The sequence below is a fragment of the Pelobates fuscus genome, chromosome 5 (genome assembly GCF_036172605.1).
Source record: "Pelobates fuscus isolate aPelFus1 chromosome 5, aPelFus1.pri, whole genome shotgun sequence".
NCBI lineage: Eukaryota > Metazoa > Chordata > Amphibia > Anura > Pelobatidae > Pelobates > Pelobates fuscus.
Window position 1 is genome coordinate 122,138,736 of NC_086321.1, and position 24,796 is coordinate 122,163,531.

Sequence of the window (24,796 nt, forward strand, 5' to 3'; positions counted from 1 at the left end):
GGGGGTGGGATTTTAATTTAACTTTTTTTTTTAACAGCAGGGGGCAGGATCACTAAAGATCCGTCTCCCTGCACTTCACACTGAACCCGGAAGTGCAGGGAGGCGGAGGTGAGTATAGAGAGCACATGTGCCCGCTCTGGCATGCTGTCAGAGCGGGCACATGTACTCTGACAGCCCGATCCGGTGCTCCCGGTCTGCCTCTAATGCAGAGGCAGACCGGAGCACCATTAACCCCACGATCGCCGCGATTGCGGCGATCTGGGGTTAATTTTACCGCGTGACGGACGAGGTCCGTCACCCGTCGTGAAGGGGTTAATCAGTCTATTTACTAGGTTTGTTTAGGCAGCTTAATTGCTGGATTTATTTAGGCAGGTTTCTTGCTGAATTTATTTTAACAGTTTGTTTGCTGTGTTTATCTAGGCAGCCTATTGCTGGGTTTAGCTAGGCAGTTTATTCTGTGTTATTTCTTATCCCACTTAATGCTATGTAGCTGCTGTATCACTTGTTAACATATGTTGCTGTATTTAGGCTATTTATCTGATATATTCTGGATACTGCTCATTGATTTATTGTTCTTCTGGGTTACATTTTGCAGTTTTTCTCACTCTGCTGTATGGGGAATGGGTGTCCCTGCTTTGATGCTTTGGCTCTGCCTGTAATCTGTTTCCCCTCCCCGGGTTCCTCTGCTGGGCTCTGTCGCCCATACCCTTTTTCCCTTATTCCCCACCTGCTCCCCGCGGCCCCTGGCCGCTTGCTGAGCAGCTTTTTCAACCACGGCGGTGCCGCGCGATTACCACGAGGTAGGCCGCGCTTGTTTTTTGTTGGAGCCATGGCGGCCATTTTTTCGGAGCCGCATGGGCTCCGTGCATTGCGAACAGCCCGGTCTCACCCACCGAGCTGCCCTGCTGCCTGCTGGCCATGTGGCCAGCCTCCCCTCTCCCTTTAGCAGGGGAGATAACCCAGTTTTTCAGCTATCCCCCTACTTACTGTGCCTGTCTCACATGCTGCAGATGTAACAGATCCTGGATAGCAGGATCTGTCCCAGGCACTCCCACAGTTCACAACTGCAGCTTACTATGATGTCTGATGCAATGTGACTATGTTCTCTATCTTAGCAGTAGACTTGTCACGCTTTTTTACTAATTAAATGTGAATCTCAGATTTAAAGGGGCATGTTACTGCTCAAATACAAATCATTGTTTAACAAGACTATGCCACATGTGATATATACTAATCAAGTCTTTCTCTCATAAAAAAAAAAAAAAATGGCCTGTTTTTCAGCACCTAGCTCCCCTGCCTAGCATTTGCTGCCCTTCCTGCAAGGGGCTTAATTTTTTCCACTATACATACACTTCAAAAGTGTATCCTAATATAATACCTGAGTGGTCTGTAGATGTGAGTCAGCTTCTAGCTGTATGGACCTTTCTACCCCTCAAGGGGGGCTAACTGGCCCCACATAAAGCCATGTTATTATGGGGGGTGACTCCCCCGTCCATATTTATGGGGCTCTACCCGCTATTGGTCCATAATAATGGACGTGTGACACCATTGTGGGCTGGGTGACCCCCTCCCTCTGGCAACATGGCTACCAATGAGTACCCTGCTGGCTCTACGGCATCCTGTAGGATTAATGCTGAGGGTGACCCCCTCCTGCTTCCTACACTAATGCTCTGGCAATGTCCTGTTATTATCATACCGAGGGGGAACCCCTCCTACAGTCTGCACTGCTGGACCTGCAGTGTTTGGGTATTCCCATAAAAGAGGGTACCCCTCCCACTGATTGAGCTACTGTTCTTACAGTGCCCTACTATACGCAGATACTGAGGGTGACCCCCTCCTGTGGACTACTTTGCTGGATCTACAGGGTCCCATTATAACCGTAATGAGGGTGACCCCCTCTTGCTGACTGCACTACTGGGTGTACAGCCCTCTATGATACCACACTGAGGGTGACCCCCTCTTACCTACAGCACTGCTTGATCTGCAATGCCCAGTTATGGTTATATGAGGGTGACCCCCTCCTGCCGTCTGCACTGCTGAACCGGCAATGTCTGGTTACTTTATTATACGGCTAACCACTACGGCACTGCTGTACCTACAGTGTCCGATTATGTTCAGACTGAGGGTGACCCCCTCCCCTGCTGGCCTATACTGCATGGTATACTTGTGCTTGTTGGGTGACCCCCTCTTGCACGCTGGGTGACCCCCAGCTGGCCGCACCAGGTATCACTCCGACAGTGTTACCTATGGCAGTTATGCAATCACGACTGAAGGACAAATCTCCCATACCCAGAAGGTCACTTGGCCTGTCATCATGCCGCCCCGCTGACCTCACTTCCAGAAATCATCAGTACCCTACAGGGGACACTCCACCGGCCATCCTAGACGCTACACCAATCACCCCTGGTACTCGTTGGCTAACGGATGGATTCATCAAGAGGATCAGTCTTCATGACGGAGTCCAAAAAGGACCCCGCAAACACCTGACACAGGGTTTGCACTCAACCCGGGACTAACTACTGGATGTCGATGACACGTGGACACAGTTTCCTCGGGACGAACGGCGCATTACAATGTACAAATTGAGCTGACACGTCTCTATTCATAGGGTTCCCCTTAACTAGCCACAGAGGTCTCTCAGACCGTGCCCGGACTCAGGATCAAGGTTGCGGAACCTTGGACCATTCCATGAGTGATACGCATGGCCAAAAGAGGCGTCCATTCCGACTCATTCCGAAGTTGCCCTGATGGGCGAAGGGTGCGGTGGAGTGGACTCCCGCCCCATCCCCACGCTACATGCTCCCAATGCATATGTCGCCTGTTGACACTTCGTGACGGAGGGCACTCATCCCCTCAGAGAGCTGCTCGGCGTGGACAATTGGTTCTCTGCCTCAACTGGACATGAGAGAAACCCGCATGGATTTCGCCATCAACATGGACATATTGAATCTGACTCACTCCCAGTCAACCCAGTTTCTGGTCCTTCATGGCATATTCGGTCTAGGCGGTTCTCCGCCTCCCGAGGACCAAGGAAAATACCAGGCATATGCTCCGCAACCCGCAGGTCTCACTTAGGGGCCCAACCCGGTCGATTGACCGGTTATTATTCGGCATGGAAGCCATACCTCCAGGATCCGGTACTATCAGCCGCTCCAACATGACGCTTTCTCGGGTCTTCGGCCTTGTACGACCGAATCATGTGACCTTCGGATGAAGCTCATCTAAAACTTAATTGATGACTCCGACATAGGGGGACCTGGCCTACCTAGGAGTTTCGGACCCCAACCAACTTCGGCCTGGAGTCCGGAGGAGGGACCTCTTCACGCCAACTGCATGGAACTACCTGCAGGTTTGTTCTCCATTCGCAGCTTCCCCAGGGGAAAGTAGTACTGCTTGCTACCTTCCGGGATGGACTTATCACCGGTTGCCCACTACGGACTGCAGTCGGATCTCACGTAGGATCGCTATCTATAGCGTCTGGACATGTAGTTGTCATTTGTGACAGAATGTCTGCGGGACGAGACACTCATGTGGTGGACGGCTTCACCCGACCATGGTGAGACCCCAATGATTGGCATGATTGCATCCGGTGCGAACCACCATACGGAGCGGTTCTCCAGCTGGCCGCCGGACCCTCGGCGAGGGACACGTTTTACAAGCTTGGTCTCCTTCGAGGCATACGCATCCTGTTTAACTACAAGATACTTCGGGCTTTGCTTCAGACCGAATTCCTGGGAGTGTCGTTTCGCCTAGCCACACCACTTCGGAGGAGTCCTCCGTGCTTTCCCCTTTCCCCTTACCATGGGTAGGCAATCTACGACTCCCTGTCTATTAATGTCCCGTGTGGGATCTACAGGGGTAGCCTGCCATGACTGGTGCCTGGAGAGATGTTTGGGTCCCTATGGTGGTCCTTATCATGGCTGTCCCCATTGTCTGGCTGAGCTGCCCTCTCAGGGTAGGATCGTATGGGGCCATTCACGTCCTATGTCAGCTAGTGGGCGACTCATGTGCGTTTTCTCAAGATTCTGGCATTGGTAAGGATCTCTTGGTCTGCAGTGTACCAGGAGGAGTATACCTTACGGGAGCCCTATCTCTCACTATTCCTCAATTCTAGTGGTATCGTGTGTTCTGCATTTCCTTGAGGAATGACCTGATGATAAGGACTTGCCTTGCACCAGTTTTTCCGCTTACGGTTTTCTCCAGTACATCTTGTATTTCATCGCGTTCTGACGTCATGGTATCGACGTAGTGTCTACTTCCTTCTTGCCATTCAGCACATTGGCTTCTGCTCCACACATATTTCATTTCTATTCTTCCTCTGTGTCGTACCCCTATTCTCCGGATAGGCCACGGCTCTGTTGACAGGTTGTACACGACCATGTAGATCCAGGATCTGGTTCTTTCGTCCATCTACTCATGGGCGGCTGTTGATTTCTACGTACGGCCATTTTGGACTGTTTCTGCATCTTCGCTCGACCGTGGGATTTGGTGGATCCTCTGGGACACTTTTGGTTCGGGGTGCTGTCACCTCAACAACTTTGGAAGCTGTTGTGTCCCTTCTGCATTTTCTCTACACTGCTGCTTGGTTTAGGGAATCGTTTTTTCCATTCTCTTTTTATTTCAGTCCTCTATCTCATATTGCTTCTGGTTTTACTATTTGGTGAGGGAATAATCTAAATTTTATTAAAGACAGGAGGCGAATATTTCCCCCCCTTTTTTACGTTCCCTCCCTGGATTTGGGACTTATTCTATTATAATTAATTGGGATTATTGTTATGTTTTGTGAATGCATGGTTTTACATAATAAAGGTTATTTTTATTATTTAGTGATGATTGTCCGTGAGTGTTTTATTCATCATGTTTTGTGTTGTATTTATGTTTCGTCAATGCCTTTTAGTTTAGCTACATACTAGATGTTAGGTCTTCATAAGATCTGTAGACTTTGTTTATTCATCAGGTATTATGATGTGCAAGTGATATTGTATGGATATGACATCTTGCCTTGACAGTTTACTTTCACAATGTTTTCCTTTTTCTTGCAGTGTAATCTGTTTTCTCTCTGGGCTTGACGATTGTTTCTCTGGATGTGTCTGCTACAAGGTGGATTTGTTGCTTTCCTTGCTCTCCTGCTCGACCTCATCAAAGAAAGAGGAAGTGGAAGAGCCTGCTTAGGGGTTTTATACTACTGTTGCTTTGTTCTGATTGGTTGTTTTGAAAAGTTCTGTTAACTGTTTCTTTGCTGCTGGAGGTTTCAGTAAAGAAGGTAAAGCAAATATTCGCCTCCTGTCTTTAATAAAATTTAGATTATTCCCTCACTGAGGCTAGAATAATCCCTAATTGTCAGTGTATGTTATTTCATTTTAAGGCTGCCATTAGATATTCACATTGCGTATACGTAATTTAATTTGGGTTATAATTCCAAACAGCCATCAGATACAATCATCTTTATCTACCTAAAATGTCAAAATGTGCATAGAAATATTTATAAAAACGTGTTACAAAGTACCTTTTTATACTGTATATTTTTATTTTTTCTGTCACAGAATCCTTACAAATGTTATTTAATGAATACACACTATATTAAACTATGCACCTTTCCACATTGTGCACTGCTCACTGCTTTTTTCATGCTTTTCCAAATTATCTTTATGTGTGTAAATAATTACTGAACAAAGGATGACATTTATTTCCATGACACTTAAATCCCCATTTTTTTTTTAAAATGGTTAATAATTATGAGTGATATAATTTGCAGCATATTAAAGTTTTACTTTCGTACTTAAATCTGGTATATTTTAGAACTTTATCAAAGGTTTAGTTCTAAATGAACCCTAGTTTAATATGTGAATATTTAACACATATTTTGTCTTACAAATATTAAAAATAAAGGGGAAAAATGAAGCTATTTAGATTCAAAATTTTCAATATTGTTTTGGTTCATAGTATGAAGATGACATTAAGAGCATCTTTATTATTAAGGCCTGTACATTCCAAGTGTGCTCTTGGGGACAAGTGGATTTTACAGCATATGTACAATAAGAAACCTAGAGATAGATAATACCTTAGCACGCTTAACCAATTTTATACCTGTCAAAAAGGCTGCTAGACATTTCCTATAAATAGTTTTTCTGCCACATTGAACTTTGTAGAGATGTAAGAAGATGTTTATAAGTTTCTGATGGTGCCTTATGGCGAATGCTGTTTAGAAGACGCTGACTTTACTGCTCATAAGTCAAGACAGAAAGAAGAAACTGTAATGAAGATCTGGATTTGGCAGGCGAAAAAGAATTTGTTGATGTGCACAAACTAATAAAGCTTCTTTTCATTCAACAATCACCATCCTACCGTTCAGCACAGTTGTCTTGGCAACGGAACACTGTCATCTTTTTGTAGTCGAAAAAGGACACTCCACGGAGGGCTCTCTGCCTTGTGTCATCCATGTAACAGCCAATATACTTTGCTGCAAAACAATAAGAAATGTAACATGTTAGAGACAATCCATTCAAGGAGGCTGTGCATTATTTCACAAAAAATCTACTTCTGATGGCTGATTTAAGGAATTTTTATCTAAGCATTTGATTCAAGCATTGCCTTAGAAATAGACTAAATGGGTTGTCATTTTCTATTGGGTTCAATAAGTGTACATTTGCACCTTCTACTTTAGTATATACACACCAGGCTTATGTACATAATTATATATATATATATATAAGCCTGGTGTGTATATACTAAAGTATATATATATATATTTTTTTTTTCTATTACCTAAGTAGAATGTTAATATTTACAAAAAGACCATACTTACATTTTAAAGCAATGTTACCTTCCTACAATGGGGTCCATTTATTGAATGGAGTTTCAAAAGAAAAAGTAGGGACTGCACTCAATAATAATAAAAAAAAAACACAGGGTGCTAACTGAGCATGGGTCAGCATATCCAATAACAACTAGTTTAAAAGTAAAAATCTCAGGCACTCACTGTGATGAATCAAGCAGATTTATTGGACACCGGAACATTTTGACCTGTACCCAGGTCTTTATCACGCTTGATAAAGACCCGAGTACAGGTCGAAACGTTAGTCCTGAGAGAGTCACGACCATCCAGCCCAGATTTAATAAGACCGGACAGAGACTGTGAGACTGACACCATCTTTAGATATACTGTCTGTTACCAGCCACAGAGGAAAGAGATAGCTACTACGTTCTTCACTGCAGTGACATATTGGACTTGTTAATATATTGCACATCCAACAATTTGAACATTTTTTTGTGAGATCTAACCAATTTTTGTACATTCACATTATTTTGTTATACAATTTTTATAATAATTTTTTCATCAATAATTTTATTCATCAACATTTTTTTGTTTCATTTTTTTGCTGTCTTGTATATATATTTTTGGTATGATCAGACTGCCAGGTATTTATCAATTCCATAAATAAAGTGGAATTTTGCTATCAAATAACACATTATGAAGTGGTGGATCCACGAGATTCATACATTGTTATTGTCATTATAACAGATATATACATAAGAGATATGTACATTAAATTAATTTAATTGTGTCCAAACCAAATGTTATATAACATGTTAAGATCTCTTGCTGTTTTGCACCATTCTGTATATGATATTTTTGATATATGATTTCCCACCTCCTATGACCTCGTATCCAGTACCAGCACTTTATTTAGTCTACCTCAATACAAAAGAAAGCAGACCAATCCTCCTTTTCTTACAGAGCACCGCAATTGTGAAACGACCTCCCGCACACTTTCAAATCTTCCCCAGGCCTAAAATCCTTTAAGAGCTACCTCTCTACATATCTCAAAACAGAATGAACCTGTCATGGCTGATTATAGATGTCTCACCTGTTCTATGTTAAATTTTGTATATATTGTGTATTAATACTGTTTTTTGTATTTTATTGTACCCTATTGTATCAATGCAATGTTTTGTGGACCGCGGACATACTTGAAAATGAGAGAAATCTTAATGTATCCTGGTAAAATATTTTATAAATAAATAATGGTGCGTGGGATAGGCATAAGGCTATCCTAACTGTAAGTTAAGGCCAGGGACTAATGAAAGTATTTTGAAATATTGGGCAGACTAGATGGGCCGAATGGTTCTTATCTGTCGTCACATTCTATGTTTCTATGTTTCTATCTTATGTCCTGCAATATGAAACATTGCAGTTTTTAAGAAACTGCAATAATTACGTTGCATGCCTCTAGTGGCTGTGAATCAGAAAGCTGCCAGAGGCACTTCCTGGTGGCTAACAAACTTTTGGTAGCCTAAAGTGACACAGGACGTCCTCACGCTCTGCATGAGGACATCCAGCAATGCTTTCCTATAGGGAGAACCTAATGTGTGCGTACCATGCACTTTAGCCCCTCCCACATGTTCGATAACATCAGAAGAGGCAGGGTGCCTTTTTTACGCCGGGAGGGGGGGTCGTTATATAGTGTTAGGAATACCGATTTACTCATGTACTTAGATTGCTTTTTCTTTAGAAAGTGCTGCTTGTATTATATGTTGGATGCGTTAGAAAATGGCACATGTATTTACATGTTAATTATGATTGCTTGTTCATCACTATTGTGTGTGTTTCCAAGTTCTTCACTGTGTTTACAAGGTAAAAATAAAAACTAACCGACTGAATTCTAAGATGTAAACATGCTTCTTAATACTGAAACACCACAAGAAAATAATAAATCAGGTATTAGGGAAAAAGTCCCTGAGACCTGTACACCAGTTGGACACTCCAGGGATGTCCTGAAGGCTTAACCCTAGATTAAACTCTAAATATGCGCACAATACCCACTTAGCCCAAGATGTCGGTAAGTGTGACCTTGAAAAGTGCTAACAAGTACAGAGTAACTAAAGTATATACAGTACTAAAAAAAGGGGGAGATCGCATGTCAAAATCCCCAAAAGTGTATAGAATGAAATAACTAGGCGTGTACGGCTACTCTACCTCTAAAGATAACTGTTCTGGGGTCATCCAATAGCAATGCTAAAATAAAGCAGTATCTGGCCTTTATTGTGCTAGCCTATTATAGCATTATACCACAAGCTAAATGGATGCTAACCCTGTGAAAATAAAAATGAAGTATAAATCCATAGGGAAAGGTTTACCATCTAGGTAATTAAATAATATGTAACAAAACACACTAGATACTTGTGTCAGATAGTATCACGTGGCTGAAAAAGTAATAATCAAACAATCTATATGAGAGACAGTCCTAAGTAAATAGGAAACAGTAGATGTATAAGAATAAAATAAAGATAAAATAGTGGTTAGTGAATCATGTCTATATACAGTATAAAGTATACACATCACCAAGTGCCTTGAAAAAAAATAAAAAAATAAACGGCATATTTAGAGTAATACTGAAACACTCCTCATTCATTGCCACTTGGACAAATAGAAAAAAATAAATGGGACAAACAGAATGTCTCACTATATCAAGGGCATCGGCCTGTTGAATTTCTGCATCACAGATCTTGGTTCCATACTTTGTAGTTCATGTGGAAAAAGACAGAACAGCCGTTCTATAATTTCCAGATAATTAAACACAGCAAAGGACAAGGTGACATCACGGGCAGAAATCTCTGATATGTATCAGAAATAAAGGGTTTGGGAACCGTAGACAAAGGAGAACATTGACAGATGCTGACATGTAGACAGCTTTCACGAGAAGATTTTGATAGTGCCCAAGCATTGCTGTGGATTGAATGTCAGTTATTCTGTGTAATAGGAGCAGGTTACAGAATTCTCCCTTTAGCAATGTATATCTTTTCAGTTGGCCCAAAATACTGGAAGAACGCCAAAAGACTAAAATTAATTATTACAAATGAGAACAAAAGAACATTCTTGATTTAATCACTGTTTATCGGTAATGGTACAAAAAGCTTAAATTCTTACATTAATGTTTGTTCAGAGGACATGTTCACATCAACTAAATTATTTTAAGATTCAAAGCAACTTCAAGTTTAATTTAAAGATCAATACAAATTTTGTTTATAGCAAAATAGTGTTTCTGTAATAAATAAGCTAATACAGCAACAACAATGTTACTTTAGACATTTGAACAAACCTTAATGGTTTAAAAAAAATTTAATCAAATTCATAGTAAAGAGCAGCCTTGGAATAAAGAACACTTTGTTGCTCAGATAGTCTGATCATAATATGTAAGTGGTTGCTATTAAGAACATTTAAACAATATTTAGTTATTTTAATAGGACTGCACGTGGCAAGAATATACTCACCACGTCATTAAAGTTCCACCAGCCTCAGCCATTGATGCAAGGATAGACGGATCTATTCAGTCATATTGTTTACAGCAAATTCTGGTCCTACCATCCATCTGCTGTAGCAGAATAATAGATTTGTGCAAACAGGCAAATTCTCAATTTCCTGCTCTTAGCTCACAAGAGTGGAACCAGGTGTAGTCTTAGGCTACTATACCAAATTAGAGATGCTCTTATCCATATATCAGTTGTAATGCTTTATCATTTCGGCTACTCTTACCTTTCTTAATAATGAGTTTTTTTGCTGACAGAACGGCCACTTACTAGTCTTGTTCCTTTGAACGAATTGCAAATGTTTCAAACAAATTACAACTCATAAAACAAATGAAATGTACAATGGACTAACATTTTAATTTGTTTCATGATTCAGAGTTTCATCTGTGTTACCAAAAAAAGTTTATTAGATTAGTGCATAGATCAAATGAGGATTCTGAGTATTGCGGTTTTGAGAATTAAGGCCTTAAGAACAGGGATGGAGATAAGACATAGTGGTATGAAGGTGTCTACAGCTAGGAGGGGCAAACGATAGGTTGAGAGGGGGTGTATAGAACAAACATTTGTTGTATACAATTGAAAGGTTTGCTAGAGTATATCAGCCATAATAGTAATAACTATATGTACATGAAATATAGGCGGGAGACATTCACTGAAAATAACAAAGGAAAACTACAGGTAACATTGTTTCAGTGTGTTATTCACAGATCAAGTGACAAGTAATCAAGAGAGAAAAAAAAGGAGGAGCAGATAAATAAAATCTTTATTTATATGTTATATATTTATCATATGGCAGTATTTGTTTCACTGCTCCTCATTTTTTCCATCGATTGGTTACTTCTTCGCACTTGATCTGTAAACTAAATGGTGAGAAAATAATATTCATATTTTGCAGCACACCGATTGGCCAAATTTCGCTCCTTTTTTGTCAACTCATTGAACCCGAATGTCTGACTTATAAAATAAGCTGTTTAGAGTAACAGAGATAGAAATGGTCAAACTAATCAGATTATTACTCTCTGGCATGTGTCAATGCAAAGAACAAGTTTAATCCAAGTGTAGTGGTTTATGTTAATACAATACTGATAAATGTACATGTCTCTTAGATAACAATGGTGATATAACAACCCATGTCATACTGCCATTGTTTTATATGTCGTATATGAAAAACAGGAGATTACATACAGTAGTAGGTTATGGGAAAAGGAGGTGTTAATATCGATACACAGAGCGAAAGAGCAAGGAAGAATTGAGAGAAAGTCTGCAATTTATGAGCAAGTAGCTAAAAAGAACTCTTAAAAAGAGCGGTTGTCAAAGAATCATTGTAAAAATCTATTCTATTGAAAAATGGTAATGGTTTGGAAGACTGGAAAAATTCCTATTACTTTTGCTTCTATGTATCAGCTCATCTGTCAATGCTGTGATTTCTTTTCTAAGAAGACTATCATTGAACAACTGTGTCAAGAGGTCAGGACAAAACTGTTTTGAAATGTGCCATATATAGAAATGGAAAAATATGCTCTGCGTCAAACCACACGTCTTGGCTTTAAATTTCTCTTTAATGAAAAAGACTAAACCTTTGTCTTCATTGAGTGCACATCTGGTCTGATCTCTTGTAAATGTTTTCAAAATGTTAGATTGGATCTTAAATAACTAAAATATACAAAGTGATCTTTCGGTTCGCTAGTACTTGTAATTCGAGTATCATACATTAAGTAAAATTTAGAAAAGCGTGAAAATCTGCTTACCATAAAAGGTAACGTTGTAATGTTGTGTGCAACAGACTTGCAAAAATTCAAATTAAATTCACTAAAGACAGGTCAAGTGCAGACAACAATTTGCACCAACTTACACTGCTAAACAAAAAGCAAGCTAGGTGCTGTAGATGTCCCAACACGAGTAACTGACTCATAAATAAGTAAACACAGTTTAAGAAAATAAAAATATTTAAGAAGAAAAGAGTGTGCGCTCAGTTGGATCCCATTTCACCAAGTACAACATACCTTACAAAGTTACCCCAAGTGCAGAATTATATGGTTTAGAGTTGTCCATGAGTTTTGTAATAATGCAGACAGAGCTAGATAAAAAATCACTGAAATAGTTTGACTACGCTGACGTAAGGTAGATTTGTAACAAATTTTTCTCATTATTTATGGATTTTGAAAAATGTTAAAAAAAAAAAAAATCCGTCATGCCTAGATATGCTTTGGGATATGGAGGTCTTACATTTTTAAGGGTTACATTAGTTCTCACAACAGACTTTCCTTCAAATTATAAAAAGATTAATTTTTAAGAAAAGCACTACTCACTTAACTGTCAACAATCTGATTAGAAAACATATTGTTAGTTTGTGTTGATTCCTAAATCAACAGTTTTAGAAGACATGCACACCGATTTGTAGTTCATTGGATATGCAACTAAAGGCCTACAAGAGTCTGCTCACACTCCCTTCTCTGGAGATCCTACGTATCTGTGCCCAAATGGATTCAGGATAATATAGCTACTTTTTATCAACTAGAGGCCTACTCTCTGGTTGTGCATATGGACAGCCATCAGGAGAACCTAAGAAAAACAAAAATCTTTAAATCATACCATAGTATGCACCTTCCTAAAACAGGAGTGTAGCTAGGAGATTAAAAAGATTTAACACCCATTTTAGTAGGTTTCTGGTTTAATAAGGAAAACCATTCTGGATTCATTCGGAATTCAGAAGGGGAATGGACACTAGGTGCCCCAGTGGATTTCAGAATACTTCCGAGAATATCTCAAGAAGGTTACAGGTATAAATAGTAAAATTGTTATTAAGGTTCTATTTAGTTATTTAATACAGTGTTAGAGTAGAGATTGGATACATATTAATCAAGCAATGCAAATGCAAAATAACAAATGAATATCTTGTAATACCTTTTTTGTTGGACTAACAGAATTTTGGAATGACAAGCTTTCGGGAGAAACTTTCTTTCTCAAGTCTAAAGCATTTGTGAGCTTAAACGACACATAGAATTAAAAGTTGGGTTGTGATATTTGAGTTAAAGCAACATGAGTGGATATAAGACACAGGACTGATTAAAAATGACACCATTCTTACAGAGGGTCGTAAATATCTTGTGTAAGGATCACAAAGTGAGGGGGATGAGACAGAAAAAGCAAATGAACAGTGCAGAACATGGTACTAGAAGGGGGAGAGTTTAAAAAAAAATTATAACACTGATTAAGAATGTATGAATTTACACCCAATAATCCAGAGTATTCATGAAGGCCTATATACAACCTACACATACATATACATATATACAGACAATATACATATGAATCAAAAACCAAATCAAAAAGAGAGTTATGGTGGGGAAAATGTGTGATTGAAAACCCCTTTCACCTGAAGTCAGTGGATAAACAATACAATGTTATACAAAGATTTGCACACCATTTGGACATTTTACTTAGGGGTGTACTCACTTTTGTTGCCAACGGTTTAGACATTAATGGCTGTGTGTTGAGTTATTTTGAGGGTACAGCAAATATACACTGTTATACAGGCTGTACACTTACTACTTTACATTGTAGCAGAGTGTTATTTCTTCAGTGTTGTCACATGAAAAGATATAATAAAATATTTACAAAAATATGAGGGGTGTACTCACTTTTGTGAAATACTGTATATATATATATATATATATATATATATATATATATATATATATATATATATATATACATAAACACATACATATACATTTACACATATACACACACAAACACTTACATATACATTTACACATATACACACAAAAATACATACATATACACATACAAGTAGAAATGCACAACCACATACATACACCTACATGCATATGAGTATGGGAAAGCATATGCATGTACATGCTACTTTATATATTGGTTTCATAATAATAAACATGTCATTAGAATGCATCTTGACATGTGGGTACATATTTGGCAAATTGGCTATTTGTGTCTTAAATTTAAAATCACAAATTCTAATTTTAATAGCCCTGAATAACCCTGATATTTAGATCTCCATTTGTCTTGACACTTCAGATGTATGTTTTATATTAAATTCTCTAGCTATGCTGACTTTATGTTATACTGTAGTTTGCATGGATATTTTCTACATAAATAATTAATTGCCATTGAGCTTTGACCTTTTCTTTTTAACTCCTTATTTAACTTATTTTTTACTTCTATGTTCTAATCACATCTTAATTCCTCCCTAAATATAATATTAAATCATTCCTCTTTCTCAAAACTGTCAGCTGCATGTATACTTAATAATTTCACTGTAGACTTGAAAGTCAATAGCAGTAACATTGGTGGAGTTATTTATCTTTCTTGACTCTAGTCTCTTGAAAGTCATTTTTCTATCATACAATCACACGAAGGGTACTTTGGCATTCCATTCCATGTCTAAATCACAACATCAAAATGCAAAAGCAGAAGTAGAACTCTGCAAAAATCCTAAAAATGGCAAATGATATTCTAGTTGTATTTTAAGTTATATGAACTAAGCAAAGTTAAAACCAACATAATTTGTAAGCTTGTGTGTGTGAGAAGGGCCTTCTTCGCCTCTTGTCTCTTGTTAATATTGTGTATGTTAATTACTTGTTGTCAATCATCCCAATTCTACAATAGCAAAGCACTGCTGAGTATGTTGTCACTATGTAAATTATTACAAAAATAATAATAATAGTAATAACAATAATAAGAAGAAGAACACACCCCTAACTCACTGAGCTTGCTCACATTATTTGGAAGCAGACTCTATTAAGTAGACTCTTTCAAGTAGGAGTTAAAAAACCAGGAGTTGGAACTAACTAGGGGTTTAAACTAATTTTTTTTTATTTATATATATATATATATATATAGATTTTTTTTTTTTTACTTTTTTTTTTTTTATCTGTATCTGGGGAAATGAGTGTTAGCAAGATTGTTAGTTTAACTCAATGCACATCTTGTTGCATGTATGGATGCCTGGATGTACCCGTCCATGGTCCATACCTCTGTGATGGTTGTGTGCGAGTGGCTTCTCTGGAAGCTCAGATTGGAGATCTTGAGAAGCAAATCGCAACTTTGAGGGAGATCGACAATCTTGAGAGGAGTCTGCTGCTGACTGAGCAGAGTTTAGTGGGGACAGGTAGTGGAGAGGGAGGAGATATGACAGATGGGGAACAGGCATGTAGCTGGGTGACAGTGGGGCGAGGAAGCAGGGGGGGAGGGAAGAGGAAAAGGCTAGCTAGTCCTGATTTGGTGCAACCTAGCAGATTTGCCCGTTTGAGGGAAGATGTTGGGAGCATCAGCTCAGGAGTAGCTGTATTAGAGGAAGCTGTTACTTCTAACAGCCGAGGTGACAGCCCCTCTAGTACGGGTGGGGATCAAAATGTAAGGAAGGCAAGACAGGTTGTGGTGGTAGGGGACTCTATCATTAGGAGAGCAGATAGGGCAATCTGCCACTCTGATCGGCTCAACCGGACAGTTTGCTGTCTCCCGGGTGCTCGGGTCCGGCATGTTGCTGACAGAGTGGATGGATTATTGGGAGGGGCTGGGGATGACCCAGCGGTCATGGTCCATATTGGTACCAATGACAAAGTAAGAGGAAGATGGAAGGTCCTAAAGAATGATTTCAGGGAATTAGGTAGCAAACTCAAGAAAAGGACCTCCAAGGTGGTATTCTCTGAGATATTACCTGTGCCACGTGCTACAGTGGAAAGGCAGCGGGAGATTAGAGAGGTTAATGCGTGGCTGAAGTCTTGGTGCAGGAAGGAGGGTTTTGGGTTTTTAGAGCACTGGGCCGACTTTGCGATTGGGTACAACCTATATAGTAGTGATGGATTGCACCTAAACGGAAGGGGGTCTGCAGTGCTGGGGGATAGGATGGCTAGAAGGTTGGAGGAGATTTTAAACTAGTAGTAGGGGGGGAGGGTCATAGCGATCTACAAAATGGAGATAGGACAGAAAGGAGATGGGCTTTAGAACAGTATAAGGAGGGTGGAGACGGGGGGAGGGGCAAGCTCAGAACAGAGAAGCTATGTAATGTTGGTAATTCACAAAATAAACAAGAGACGCATGATATTAAATGTATGCTTACTAATGCAAGGAGCCTAAATAACAAAATGGGGGAACTAGAGGCATTAGCATACACTAAACAATATGATATAATAGGCATAACTGAAACATGGTGGGATGAGACACATGACTGGGCAGTTAACTTAAATGGGTACACATTATTTAGGAAGGATAGGAAAAACAAGAAGGGTGGTGGGGTATGTTTGTATGTCAACCATGATTTAAAGCCAAATCTTAAGCAAATTGAATGCGATGAGGAAAATGTGGAAGCTTTATGGGTAAATATCTGCTTGGGGGAAAAGAAGGGAAACCAACTATTGGTTGGGATATGTTATAAACCACCTAATGTTAATATTGACGAGGAACAACAGCTGTTTGAGCAAATTGAGAAAGCTGCAAATCTTGGTAACACTTTAATTATTGGAGATTTTAATTACCCAGACATAAATTGGGACATAGGGACTAGTAGCTCAGCAAAGGGAATTAGGTTTTTAAACTTGTTAAATGACAACTTCATGTCACAACTTGTACAAGCACCAACTAGAATGGACGCTTGTCTGGACCTGGTTTTAACAAACAACGTTGATCTTTTGACCAACATTCAAGTAGGTGAGCACTTGGGAAATAGTGATCACAATATAGTGTCCTTTGAAATAAACTCAAAAAAACAAAAGCACATGGGGTATACTAAAACATATAATTTTAAAAAGGCCAATTTCAATAAGATAAGGGAAGCTTTACAATATATTGACTGGCATAAACTCTTTAGTGAAAAGAACACTGAGGATAAGTGGATCATCTTCCAACAAATATTAGAAAGGTACATTTCTCAGTATGTACCATTGGGAAATAAGTATAAAAGAAACAAATTAAAACCAATGTGGCTTAGTAGAGAAGTAAAACAAGAGATTAAAAATAAGAAAAGGGCATTTAAAGCATTTAAATCAGACAAATCAGATGCATCTTATAAAAGATATAAGAAAGCAAATAATGCGTGCAAAAAGGCAATTAAACTTGCTAAACTTCAAAATGAAAAAATGATAGCTAAAGAGAGCAAAACCAACCCCAAAGCATTTTTTAAGTACATAAATTCCAAAAAACCCAAAAATGAAAGTATAGGTACACTTAAAACTGAAACGGGGGTGTTAGTTAATGAAGACCAAGAAAAGGCAGGAATTCTAAATAACTATTTCTCCTCCGTATATATTAAAGAAGAACCCATGGCAATAGATGTGCAAATGATTGCTACTAAAAACTTGCAGAATAATTGTAATTGGTTAACTCAAGACAATGTGCTGCAGCAACTAAAGAAAGTTAATATAAACAAAGCTCCAGGGCCTGACGGTATCCATCCACGTGTACTTAAGGAACTAAGTGTAGAAATAAGTGAACCTCTGCTTTTAATCTTTCAAGATTCTTTTCTTTCAGGAAGTGTTCCGGAGGATTGGAGGAAGGAAGATGTGGTTCCTATATTCAAAAAGGGTTCAAAATCCTTGCCTGGAAATTATAGACCTGTGAGCTTAACTTCTGTGGCTGGTAAAATATTTGAAAGGTTATTAAGGGATAATATTCAAGAATTCCTTGAGAAGAATATGGTTATCAGCAAAAATCAGCACGGTTTTATGAAGCACAGGTCATGTCAAACTAACTTGATTGCGTTCTACGAAGAAGTAAGTAGAAGTATAGATCAGGGTGTTGCAGTGGATGTGATCTATTTGGATTTTGCCAAGGCATTTGATACAGTTCCACACAAAAGATTAGTGTTCAAACTCAAGGAAATCGGTCTAGATGAAAATGCTTGTTCTTGGGTAGAACATTGGCTTAAAAACAGAATACAAAGAGTTGTCGTTAATGGTAAATTTTCAAGCTGGACAGAGGTGGCAAGTGGTGTCCCTCAGGGGTCTGTTCTGGGACCCCTTCTATTTAACATTTTTATAAATGATCTTGAAGACAGCATTGAAAGTCATGTTTCAGTGTTTGCAGATGACACAAAACTTTGTAAAATAATACAATGTGAGCAAGATATTACTTTGCTGCAGAAGGATTTAGATAGACTGGAGGACTGGGCACTCAAATGGCAGATGAAATTTAATGTTGAAAAATGCAAAGTTATGCACTTCGGCGTAAAGAATACACAAGCAACGTATACCCTTAATGGAAGCGAATTAGGGATAACAACACACGAAAAGGACTTGGGAATTGTTATAGACAACAAACTATGCAACAATGTGCAATGTCAATCAGCAGTGGCCAAGGCCAGTAAGGTATTGTCATGCATGAAAAAGGGCATTCATTCTTGGGACGAGAATATCATTTTGCCTCTCTATAAATCACTGGTAAGACCACATATTGAATATGCTGTGCAATTTTGGGCACCTGTTCTAAAGAAGGATATCATGGCACTAGAAAAAGTGCAGAGGCGGGCTACAAAATTAATAAAAGGAATGGAACATATCAGCTATGAAGAAAGGTTAACAAATTTAAACCTATTTAGTTTAGAAAAACGTCGCCTGAGAGGGGATATGATAACATTATACAAATATATTCGGGGCCAATACAAACCATTGTGTGGAAATCTATTCACAAACCGGACTTTACATAGGACACGAGGCCATGCGTTTAGACTGGAAGAAAGAAGATTTCGTCTAAGGCAAAGGAAAGGGTTTTTTACTGTAAGAACAATCAGGATGTGGAATTCTCTGCCTGAAGAAGTGGTTTTATCAGAGTCCATACAGATGTTCAAACAGCTACTAGATGCATACTTGCAAAGACAGAATATTCAAGGATATAATCTTTCAATGTAGGGTAATAACTGCTTGATTCAAGGATAAATCTGACTGCCATTCTGGGGTCAAGAAGGAATTTTTTGTCCTAGCTTGTTGCAAAATTGTGCTTCAAACTGGTTTTTTTTTTTTTTTTTTTCTTTTGGATCAACAGCAAAAAACAGGTGTGAGGAAGGCTGAACTTGATGGACGCAAGTCTCTTTTCAGCTATCTAACTATGTAACTATGTAACTATGTAACTGTCCTAGTATAGTATAAACACAAAATGTATTTTATGTACCTCATGAATATGACAAGCCAAATTAAAGTGAACTCGCGATCTTATTAACAATATCATTGTTATGTCCAAGTTGCTGGCAAAGTTTAGTTTTAATGTTATGTTGATAGGGATCATATATTTGTGCCGAATGTTCTAAAGCAGGAGTGTCCAAAAGGTAGATTCCCCCGATGTTGTAGAACTACAACTCCCATGATGCTTACATGTCTTTAGAAAGCCTTTAGAATGACAAAGCATCATAGTAGCTGTACTTTTAAAAAAATCTGAGTATCTACCTTTTGGGCACCTCTGTTGTATAGATAAAACCAATCATAGGGGGAAACGTGGGCACCTCTGTCCCGTACCATTATTGATATTAAAAGACTTTGAGTCGTATGTTGCTTGAAAAAAATCTTAGCAGACCGAGGAGAATTAAAAACAAATACATTTTATTATTTGGAATAACTCTTTCCAACACTTTCCTCGTATTGTCTGTGGCCTGATATGCTTTAACAAATCCTACTTAATGCATTTATATTTACAGTGGCAGAACTTTTTTTCTGATAACCAAGAAAAGTGTTGCAATTGAGCAGTGATATTCGACAAAAATTGGGCATTTGGAGAGACTTGGGCAGTGCGACCAAATGTGCCTTCAGCAAAACAGAATACATTTGAAAAACAATTTAAAGCAAAATATAATCCGATTTTATCAAAGAATGTAAAGCTAAAACAATATAGTCAACATTACAGTTTGTGATTAATTTCTGAGTTTAAATTTACCCGTACCATAATTCATATCTGGCAAATTAAGATTTATAATTATACACCCTTTTCTACTAAACATTCCATTATCTAATATATATTTCAGATGTAATACCAGAGTATCTCAAGTTCATACAATCAAGGGCAATCAGCAAGTCCTATTTTAATATATATATAAAAAAAATCATAATTTCAGCTAGGTTAATTAAAATACAATTAGAAAACTATTGAAAACCTTGCTTGATGGTGAGTTGAAAGGATGAAAAAAAAAATGTTTTAGGCTTCTATAAATCCACTACTCAATAATAACTGTCAAGGTAAAGCAAATAATTTATTATAATAGGAATATTTACTAGTCTGCATGGCATGATAATGTGACGCAGTAACATTTCTAAAATATTCCATGATCCACACCCCCTTACTGCATGTCTTCGTAAAACAGAAGAACAGCTGTGATGATTAATGTTTTCTGATAAACACCTGTCAGCAGAATATATATTTACTGTAAATGTATCAACTACTGGTATTTCAAGTTGTTGAGCTGAAGATTCTAGGCTCTTTTTATCAGGATAGATAAATCAACCTGTATTGCGAGTACTGTCATGTCATTTGGCCTAATACCTTTGGAAAGCCAGATAAAGCTATTAGCTAGTATATTAATCCTTGTATAGAAGATGTTATTTTTGAAAACATTCCTTTTTAGTGCATCTGGATGATTTTGTGTAACATTCTACATTGATGGTTTCATTATTTTCAGCTGATTGTTACAGCCTACCACATGGTAAAATTAGAGTATTGCATATTAAACATAGTCTGGGTTATTCATATTCGCTAAAATCCGGATTGTAACGCACTAAAATCGGAATAACAAATTTTAGGCAAAAATAGCTGACTTGGAAAAAATTAGACAACTCTAAATTAAGCTAAATAATTCTACAAGCTAAAATATGCCATTTGGATTTGAGTTTAGGACACAGAGGATGAATAAGCATAACATGGTGACCTAGTAGATACCTAGCAGAATACAACCTACTTAGGTAAGCTGATGGGGATTTGAATAGTTAAATAAACAACTCACATGCTACTGGGACTATCACTGCTCAGTATAGAGGGATTCAGAGTTACATTCCATGATTCCAAGAACTTTATTTTGTTCGTGCAAGTGAATAACAAGCGTGTTTGCTCCGCCACAATAGCTGAGGCAAACTGGGTGGTCCACAATAAAAACAAACAACATTATGGCAGTAGAGACAATGCACATTTTTTAAGGTTAGGTATTCAGGTTAAGCGCTACATTGTGAGATGTTAGGTTAATTGCTTGGTTCGTTCAGTGGTTTCATCTTAGATAGCTTGCTTTGACCAACAGCACATCCTAGTTAACGACTATGATTTTTGCAGATAACTGTGGTGAAGGCTAGAGCAGTAAAGCAATAGCACCTTACATGGTAGTAACCACAAGGTGAGAGAATAAAGGTGGTAGAGATTTACAATACATGTTTGCTATGAGTATGACGGATAACTGGTGCTACTCTTAAAGATTAAAAAACAATAAAATAAACGTTTTAAGGACCAACTATGCACGTGTGCTAGAAGTCTGGCTGTCAGCCGGCTCAACTCTTATATGGTAGTGTCACAGAGTAAGCCATGGGTGTATAAAAGACAAGGTGTCTGCACCATAGGGTGGTAGTCTGCGAAAAGAATGTTAGGAGATTAGTGGACATTTGCCTAGTACTCCGTTGTGTAGCCTGGTGTTAGCTGCACTAGGGGAGTGGGGGGGGGGGGGGGGCGAACTGCCTTGTCCGTGAGGAGTATTCTACGTGAAGTTGAGCGGGGTTGCTGCCCAATGTTGAGAGGTGCGTCTTCGCTTCTTGCAGGTCTGTTATAAAGATAGTAGCTGCATTAGGTCTCCTTTGCCGGTGGGCGGGATCAGTCTCACCCACCAGCCAACGGAGACAGTAGGAGGAGCGGCACGGAGGAGGAGACAGCGACGAGGGACATCGTCGCTGCCTCAGGTAAGTGACTGAAGGGGTTTTCACCCCTTCAGTAACTGGGGATTGGGGGGTGGGAGGGAGAGGGTACCTCCAGTGCCAGGAAAACGGATTGTTTTCCTGGCACTGGAGTTTTCCTTTAATATTTACATATTTGCTAGTATTTTCTCTAGCACAATGTATTGATGATGTTTTCTGCTCTTTAACTTAAAGGGAAACTCCAGTGCCAGAAAAACGATCCATTTTTCTGGCACTGGAGGGTCCTTCTCCCTCCCACCCACCAATCCCCGGTTACTGAAGGGGTGAAAACCCCTTCAGTCACTTACCTGGGACAGCGGCGATGTCCCTCGCCGCTGTCTCCGCCTCCGCGACGCTCCTCCTAGTGATTACATCGGCCGGTGGGCGAGACTAATCTCGCTCACCAGCCGAGGAGACCTAATGCGCATGCGCGGAAATGCCGCGCATGTGCATTACGTCTCCCCATAGGAAAGCATTAAAAAATAATTTCAATGCTTTCCAATGGGGTTTTGAGCGACGCTGGAGGTCCTCACACAGCGTGAGGACGTCCAGCGATGCTCTATCACAGGAAACCTGCGCTAGAACCCAGGAAGTGACCTCTAGTGGCTGTCTAATAGACAGCCACTAGAGGTGGAGTTAACCCTGCAATGTAAATATTGCAGTTTATGAAAAACTGCAATATTTACAGTTGCAGGGTTAAGGGTAGTGGGAGTTGGCACCCAGACCACTCCAATGAGCAGAAGTGGTCTGGGTGCCTGGAGTGTCCCTTTAAAGCTTCATTGTGTGTACCATGACAGTTACATTTTAAGGTGCTTCCTGCCTTGAATATTCCAAAGGAGGTACAAAGATGCTTGGTATGGTCAAAATAAGGAGTAAATGTGGCTATCAGCAACAGTGTCATACTGTTTGCATTTACTCATTCCCTGAACACCTTAACCCCTTAAGGACACATGACATGTGTGACATGTCATGATTCCCTTTTATTCCAGAAGTTTGGTCCTTAAGGGGTTAAACATGTGACAACAGTGAAATAATTAAATGGCAAATCAGCACAAAATATATATGAATATATTTCGAACTAAATAATGTTGTCTCATTTTGCCCTGTCTTCTTTATTTTAGATTGGTGCATGGTATATGTTTTTGAAGTAGTATCACCAATGCATACATTATAATAATACCTTATTTGATACTACTGAAATAGGATCATTCTTAATTTTAAAAAAGTAAATAAAAAATAAAATATATGCTGGCCTCTTTATTTACTCCAAATGCAAGAAAGTGTTGAGTATAATTTAAGGGCCACTCCTGGCACCAATACAACTTGCCATTTTAGCCTCATTAATATGCTGTATTTTTGCATGCTCAAATCTTTAGAGGTTTTACACAAAAAAGCTACACAATAAGCCTACCAGTTTAACCATGCCTCCCACCAGTTTAGCCATGCTTTCCTATTCACATGTACACACAGCTCAGCCGATGAAAGCGCTATAAGACCTGCATTACAAAGCAACTTGCATTAGCAGAATAAGACATCCAGGGGAGGAATAAAGTAAGGGATAAAGTAAGGATCTATAAGGTCTCTGACTGTCTGCATCCAAGTTGGGAATTAAAAGAAGCTCATTTAGTGCTGTTGGGGCTGACCTGTGTACATACACTGATAAGGAAGTATTTCTGGCATGAAGGGGCATAGATAAGGAGGCAGGCTTATGTTGCAGCATTCTGCAAAACATTTATTTTTTAGGCCAAAAATCTGAATATTTGAACGTGCATGAAAATATAGCATAATAATGAGGTCAAAACCGATCAAATGCATTGAAGTTGTTTTGGTGCACGTCCCTTTAACCGAGCAGTTTGTCATTAGTCCTTCATTTATTTCTGCAATTCTCACAGCTTAAGGGAGTAACAAGATCATATATAGACATTTTTATTTAAATGTATATATTTATTCTTGTTGTTGAAACTATTAGAGGGTCCAAATGATAAGTAATTTAAATCACTGATCATCAATATGGGGGGAGCAAAGCATTGATTTCAGTTTATTAAGACATTTAGATTTTGAAAAGACTTTCCTATACTCTCACAAGAACTGGCAACTCCATCACTTTTCAACAGTGGTACAATTATTATGGAATACTCTTTAACAGTCACTTAGCTTTTTCCTCCAATTCTTGAGTGTTTTATTTGGGCCATCATACCAAGTAAATTATTTCCCTTCCCCATCTACCTTTTGTCCATACTAGTGCTTTTTTTTTTAATTTTTTTTTTTTTTTTTTAACGGTCATCTGAACTTATGTACCATTGAGTAGAAAGATAAAGTTGGCAAATATTTATCCCCTTAAGGACCAAACTTCTGGAATAAAAGGGAATCATGACATGTCACACATGTCATGTGTCCTTAAGGGGTTAAACAGTTAACGGCATCATAAATTGGATTGTAAAAATCCAAAGCAGGTCAAACATGTATCCATCTAAATGGTAAAAAGATGTAACTTTAGATAGAACATCTATAAAACCATATTTTGCTGCAATTATTAATAATCTAATATCTAAAATTACACTTTCAAAATAGTATGAATTAATTTTACATTTATATGGTGAAAA

General features: G+C 38.7%; 1 protein-coding gene across 4 annotated transcripts in view; it reads right to left on the reverse strand.

Annotated features, from left to right (window-relative positions):
• WSCD2 (WSC domain containing 2) overlaps positions 1–24,796 on the reverse strand; it is a 326,034-nt gene that overhangs the window by 117,581 nt on the left and 183,657 nt on the right. For all 4 annotated transcript variants that reach the window (XM_063454212.1, XM_063454209.1, XM_063454210.1 and 1 more), the window contains one exon: positions 6,346–6,460. In XM_063454212.1, coding sequence (XP_063310282.1) covers positions 6,346–6,460 — 115 coding nt within the window. The remainder of the gene's footprint in view (positions 1–6,345; positions 6,461–24,796) is intronic.